This window comes from Babylonia areolata, chromosome 13, assembly GCF_041734735.1.
Source record: "Babylonia areolata isolate BAREFJ2019XMU chromosome 13, ASM4173473v1, whole genome shotgun sequence".
Classification (NCBI taxonomy): domain Eukaryota; kingdom Metazoa; phylum Mollusca; class Gastropoda; order Neogastropoda; family Buccinidae; genus Babylonia; species Babylonia areolata.
Window position 1 is genome coordinate 27646430 of NC_134888.1, and position 6901 is coordinate 27653330.

The window sequence follows — 6901 nt, forward strand, 5'->3', positions numbered from 1 at the left end:
TCACTCACACATGGACATCACTTGTTCACATTCAAATACCCGCACGTTCGGACGTACGCTCTCTCTCTCTCTCTCTCTCTCTCTCTCTCTGAGGACAGATTTGAAAGAATTGGCCGTGCCTAAAATTTTAATCCTTGAATTAAAAAAAATTCAAATAAAAAACCAATAAAACGTTTTGAGTTCTGAGTTCTCTCTGTACGTCTTTCTGCCCAGCAGCATTGATTCATGCTCACACTGAAATTACCGTGAACCTTGTGCTGAGTTCATCTTCTGATCTGTGTGTGTGTGTGTGTGTGTCTGCCTGTCTGCTTATTTTTGCCTCTGTGTGCTGTTTGCGTGTCTGTGCCCGTTCCGATAGGCCACAGTCCCATAGACGGACTATTGACAGGTGGAACTATTGAGATGACGCGGTATGTGTGTGTCAGTGTGCAGTCATGCTGCTTGCCTACGTGGAACTGTGTGGCATCCATGAGCATGGCTTTATTATGTGCGCGTGCGAGTGCCTGCATGCGTGCGTGCTGTACGTGTGTGTGTGTGTGTGTGTGTGTGTTCGTGCGTGCTTGTGTTCGTGTGTGTGTGTGTGTGCGCGTGTGTGTGTGTGCTCGCGCGCGCGCTCGTCTGTGTATGTGTATGAATGTCTGTTTGCAGCCATGCTGATTGGAGCGGCGATACTGTGTGTTGTGGTATCCTCTTTTTTTCTTCTTTTTTTTCTTCTCTTTTTTGTGGGAGGGGTGTGTGTTTTTTGCCGTAATTGTTGTTGGGAGTGGGTGAGGTGTTTGATTTTGTCGTTGTTGTTGTTGCTGTTGTTGTTGTTTTAGACCTGTTGTGCTAATCGGCAATGGTTGTATCGCGTTACAGAAAACACCGGAAGGGAGCTAACCGCTGGGGATGAATGGATGATCTGCCCTTGGTCAACGTCACTTCCTGTGGTGCGTCTCTCGCCTCCCCTCGGCGGCTGGGCTGGAATCCATCATCTGTCTGTCTGTCTGTCTGTCTGTCTGTCTGTCTGTCTGTTTGTCGGCCTGTCTGTCAGCCTGTCGGCTGGCTGGTCGGCCTGTCTGGAAAACCAAACTGAGCGACAAACCGAGGTCCCGTGTGCTCACGCCCTTGGCGCACAGAAAAGGAACCCATGGCAACGAGAGTGTTGTCCTCTGGCAAAATTATGTAGGCGAAATCAGTAGGTACACAAGCTTAATATATCTGCATGTACTCAAGGCCTGACAAGGCGCGTGGTGTTGTGCAGCTAGCCAGGCATCTGCCCAACAGATGTGTTGTAGGGTTTATGGATCTGTGTGCTGCTAGCCAGGCATCTGCTCAACAGATGTGTTGTAGGGTTTATGGATCTGTGTGCTGCTAGCCAGGCATCTGCCCAACAGATGTGTTGTAGGGGTTATGGATCTGTGTGCTGCTAGCCAGGCATCTGCCCAACAGATGTAGGGTTTATGGATCTGTGTGCTGCTAGCCAGGCATCTGCCCAACAGATGTGTTGTAGGGTTTATGGATTTGTTCGAAGGTGGTGACGCCGCTTTCAGCAACTGAAACTGGTTGTTGTTGGTGGTGTTGTTTGTGTGTGTGTGTGTGTGTGTGTGTGTGTGTGTGTGTGTGTGTGTCTGTGTGTGTGTGTGTGTGTGTGTGTGTGTGTGTGTGTGTGTGTGTGTGTGTGTGTGTGTGTGTGTGTGTGTGACACATGACCCGCGTGCAAGCATGTTCGTACTGACATGCTCACATCCATTCGTGCCTGTGTCTGTGTTGATCAATCAGTGTGTCCGTGCACTTTTGCGCTTGTGGTGAGGGCATGTGATCTATTGTGTGTCGCCATTTGCGATGTATCAGTTACTTGTGTGTAGTTAGCCAGCTTTGTTTACGTTTTGTTTGAAATTCATTTTGCAGTGAGTTGAATAACACATCTGGTTATCACTTAGCCGTAGGGAAGTGAACGATATAGCTGAATGATCAATTCAGTTCAGTGGAAACCGCCGTGAAAAAGTTGTCAAAGACATAAACAGAACAGAAACGTATACTATCTATTTAGCGAAATGATCTGAGTACATGTATCACAATTACGTTTTGACTGTCACATGTAAATCATCCCCTCATCTGATTGGATGTAATTCATTAAGTTTTGCTATTCTGGCTGAGCTTCAGAAAATTACTCCTACATTTTTACTGCATGTCATACTTTCTTATAGGTTTTAAAGTGTGTGCTTGTTTTTTTGTTTTTTGTTGTTTTTTTCCAGTCTTGGCATTTACCTTTTTTCAGTTTTCACTTGGCCATTTCAGATTACTCCCAGCCGTTCTCAACATCTTGCCACCAACGAGATACTCTTTCAGTTGATGGTTGTCCGTTTGTCTGTGTCTCTAGCCCTTTCTCTTTCTCCTAATTTGTCTGTCTATGTATCTTTCTATCTAACTATCTATTTATCTAATTTACATGTCTGTCTGTTTCTCTGATTATCTATCCGCCTGTCTGTCAGTCCATTTATCTATCTATCTATCTATCTATCTAGCTATCTATCTTTCTTTCTATCTATCTATCTATCTATCTGCATGCCTGTTTGTCTGTCTGTCCATCTATCTGTCTCTCTCTGCCTGTTCTTCTCTTTCTCGTTACCAGTCACTTCTAGAAGAAAAAAAGAAAAACTATCAGCATTCCTTTCGCGATTCTTTACTAAAGAACAGAAATGACAGCCAGGCCTTTTGGTCTACAGTGAAATCGGTTAAACGTAAAAGTGAAAAAACAACCTGACATTCCAATTGTCACTTGGAAAAAAATATTTTTAGCGAATTTTAAGTCAGCAGAACAACTTGGACAGTGCTGATGACCAAGTCCAACAATTGGCAGAAAACAAAAATGACGTAGTAATATCCCCAGCAGATGTTTCAAGTCTTAACTCCCGAGAGCAAGGTTTCGGTTGCGCATGCGCACTAGAGCCTATCCATAAAAGGGAAAGGGGCGGAGTTTATCTATAAAAAGCGCGAGCACGTGTCCGGTAGGTTAGTAGATCGTCATATTTCTCTCCGTTTGCATGTTTTACAAACAATGTGGTCGTTTACGGTTGCCAACGTCGAGGGGCTGTCTGCATGCTTTCCAATTCTCACCGGACAGTACCACGTGCTGGTGCTATTTTTATCTGACAGACACGTCTAGCGCAAACACAAACGGCTCTAGCTCCGCCCCTTTTCTCTGCATTCAAATTTTGTATTACGTGTAGCTGACACATTTTGTACTTTCCAAAGTCAATTCAGATCTAGATTGGAAGCTGCTAGGCAAATCTCGCTCTCTGCCATAAATGAAGCCAAACCGTAGCTTTATTAGGCTTTTATTTTGAATAAACCTTCACCGACGTCACAGTGTCAGACTCTGGTGAGAAACTGGCTTGATTCAAATCGCCCGCCATTTATAGTCCGGTTCAGGCTTTAAGATGGTGTAGTAGTTCAGGATCTTGATGCTGAGATACGTCTTGAAGAAGTTAAAAGTGTGCTTCATAGACTAAAATGTGGAAAAAAGCTGTTGGTCTGGATGATGTAGGAGGCGAATTCATCAAAGCATCAGAAAATATAATTGCTCCCTTTTTAACCAAGTTATTTAACACCATTTTTTGATAGTGGTTACTTCCCTTCAGACTGACACGCTCTGTCATAATTCCATTGCTGAAAAAGAGTGATACGAACAATCCAGAGATTAGAGAGATGTTTGTTTACTGAGCATCGTAAGCAAGGTATTCACATCAAATTTGAATAAAAGATTAAATGACTTATGAATATGACTGGACTGAAAGGGAAGGGAATATTGTAGAAGAGCAAGCTGGTTTTAGGAAGAAATACTCCACAAATGTTAATAAAAATGGAAAATATGGTTTTCAATTCATATCTGGATTACAAGAAATATTTCTCCTGCTGTTTGCAGATGACATTGCTTTATTTTCAGCTGGATTACAAAAATCAACTGAACAATCTTGAGAAAGGCATCAAAAACTCTCGGACTAAAAGTAAACCTGAGCAAAACAAAAATAATGATTTGTAGAAAAGGTGGCAGTTTGTCAAAAGCTGAAAAATGGTTATATAATGGTGAGGGAAATGAAATTGTAAACAGTTATAAATACTTAGGTTTCCGCTTGACTTCCAAACTATCTTTTGTTTCTGCGTTAGAAGAATATGTGGGCAAAGCAAAAGACAGGGTGGTCGAAATCATGCGTACAATGTGGAATCTTGGGAGCATGGATAGAAATGTGTTCTTTAAACTGTTTGATGCACACAGGTGAAACCCATGTTGCTGTATGCATCAGATTTATCGGGGACTATGCGTTTTAAAACACTAGAATCAGTTCATTTATTTGCATGTAAACGATTTTTTTAATGTAATCTACAAAACGCCGAACGCAATGGTATACAGTGATACAAGTAGGTATCCTCTGTACATTGATAGCTGCATTAGCGCACTACGATACTGATTTAAACTGCAACAGATGCCCATTACGAGAATTCCAAAGCAAGTGTGTATTGTGAGTGTGAACAAGATGACCAGCTACCAGAATGATTATTCAAGATATCGGGCGTCTACAATAAAGCGCTGTTTATATGTTTATGGATTTTCTGAAGTTTGGTTTAATGATGGTGTAGGAAACGAGAAAGCTTTCCTTAGAACCTTTAAACAACGCATGGTGGACTGTTATAAACAAGACTGGTAAAGCAAACTATATAGTAGTAATCGTTATGAAACATACCGTTCCTTCAAATCATTGTTGCAGCCAGAAAAAAAAAAAATTGAACTTACCATTTCCAAATTCAGATCGTCTTTCATTAAATTCAGATTTGGAGTAAATTAACTTAACGTTCGTGAACATTATAAGGACAGCCTGAAAAAACGTATGAAGTTGAAATTCATGTACTGGCAATTTGTCCACAATACGATATTCTGAGAAAGAAATACTTATCCAAGCATATACAAAATCTAAGGATTCCAATATTACCCCACTGTCAACAGCATTGTGTCAAGAGATGTAGCAATGTTTGTATTTTATGCGTTAACTCACTCAGTACGGCCAGTCCTCTCTTCTCCTCTACACAGACCCCTCGGATGTCCAGTGGGTGTCTGAATGACCCAACATTTAGCTTCCGTCGTCAGAATTGTGGTATTCTTTGTCAACATTCACGTCTTCAGTATAAGAGCCTTCCGCTTACAATATTTTGATGATGGTAATTGGGATGAAACGCTGTTAACGTCGTCTCTTTCGCCGTTCGTATGGAGAGAGTTTAAACAGAGAGCACAAAGTTCCCAGTCTTAGATGAAAGACATGTTTCTAAATTACCCTTACTTATTCAGTTTTGTTATATCATCAGTTTATTATTTCTAACATTTTGTTGTTCATCCAACTCAAGGTTTGGTTTTCATATGTGTGTGTGTGTACAACACGTGCATTCATATGTATACAGGTAGGTGGTCTTACCTTAAAACAGTTCTGAGAGTTCCTCTCTCTCTCTCTCTCTCTTTCTCTCTCTCTCTCTCTCTCTCTCTCTCTGTCTCCCCCTCTCTCTCTCTCGATCTCTCTCTCTCTCTCTCTCTCTCTCTCTCTCTCTCTCTCTGACTCCTGTTGTTATGGGCCAGAGGCCTGACAATTGAAACATTTTTTACTTTGACTTCTCTCTCTCGATCTCATTCGATCTCTCTGTCTCTCTCTGTCTCTCTGTCTGTCTGTCTGTCTGTCTGTCTGTCTGTCTCTCTCTCTCTCTCTCTCTCTCTCTCTCTCTCTCTCTCTCTCTCTGTACGTCTGTCTGTCAGTTTGCCTATATATATACCTGTCTGTCTATCTATCTATCTGCCTGTCTGTCTGTCTGTCTCCCCATTTATCTGTCCATCGGTCTGTCTCTCTGTCCTTCTCTCTCTTTTTCTATATATCCATCTCTCTCTCTTTCTATATATCCATCTATCATTCTATCTATCTATCTGTCTGTCTGTCTATCTATCTATCTATCGATCCATCCATCCATCCATCTATCTATCTATCAGTTTCAGTTTCAGTAGCTCAAGGAGGCGTCGCTGCGTTCGGACAAATCCATATACGCTACACCACATCTGCCAAGCATATGCATGACCAGCAGCTTAACCCAACGCGCTTAGTCAGGCCTTGAGAAAAAAGTAAATAAATAATGGATAAATACATAAAAAGAACTACTATTAATAATAATGATATGTATAAGGCGCAAAAACATGATGAAGTCAACTATAAGCGTAACAAAAATAAATAAATAAATAATTTTTTTAAAAATTTAAATAAATAAAATAATAATGATAATAATAAATAAATAAATAAATAAGACAACAATGATGATAAATAAGCAAATAAATGTAAATCATGCAGACACACATTCACACATACACACACTTATGCATAACAGATATGCACCAAACATGCAGTTTATCTATCAGTCTATAATCTACCCCACAGAGCTCACACACCCCCCTCCTCCCCCCCCCCCCCACCCCCCCCCCCCCTCCATGGTTTCCTGTCCCTGTTGCAGTGTCTCCCATCACCACCATCTGTGTAGCGATGTTGGCGCTATCGCCCTCCACCCTCCCCACTGACCGCCACGCCGCCATACTGACCCCCTCCACCACCACCACCAACACCACCACCACCACCAACACCACTACCACCACCACCTGTGACGTCAGCGAACATGTCCGGAGCTCTGGCGAGGGGCCGAGCCAACGAGTGCGGGAGCAGCGTGCGCTACACGCCCTGTGCCAGGAGTGAGCGGGCAGAGGAGGAGGAGGAGGAGGAGGAGGGGGCTGAGAGGGAGGAGGGGGAGGAGGGGAGCGGGCACGAGGACCCGGAGATCGCAATCCTCTCGCGTCATGCCAGCGGCGGCTCCGCCAAGGGTCGCCACCACCACCACCACC

At 42.8% G+C, this 6901-nt stretch overlaps 1 protein-coding gene across 1 annotated transcript in view; it reads left to right on the forward strand.

Moving 5' to 3' along the window:
- The first annotated feature begins 856 nt into the window (after positions 1-856).
- Positions 857-6901, forward strand: part of LOC143288900 (uncharacterized) — a 276061-nt gene continuing 270016 nt past the window's right edge. The window contains exons 1-2 of the mRNA XM_076597564.1: positions 857-929; positions 6520-6901. The exon at positions 6520-6901 is cut by the window's right edge and continues 1569 nt beyond it. Of these exons, the coding sequence (XP_076453679.1) occupies positions 6679-6901 (223 nt within the window). The 5' untranslated portion in view covers positions 857-929; positions 6520-6678. The remainder of the gene's footprint in view (positions 930-6519) is intronic.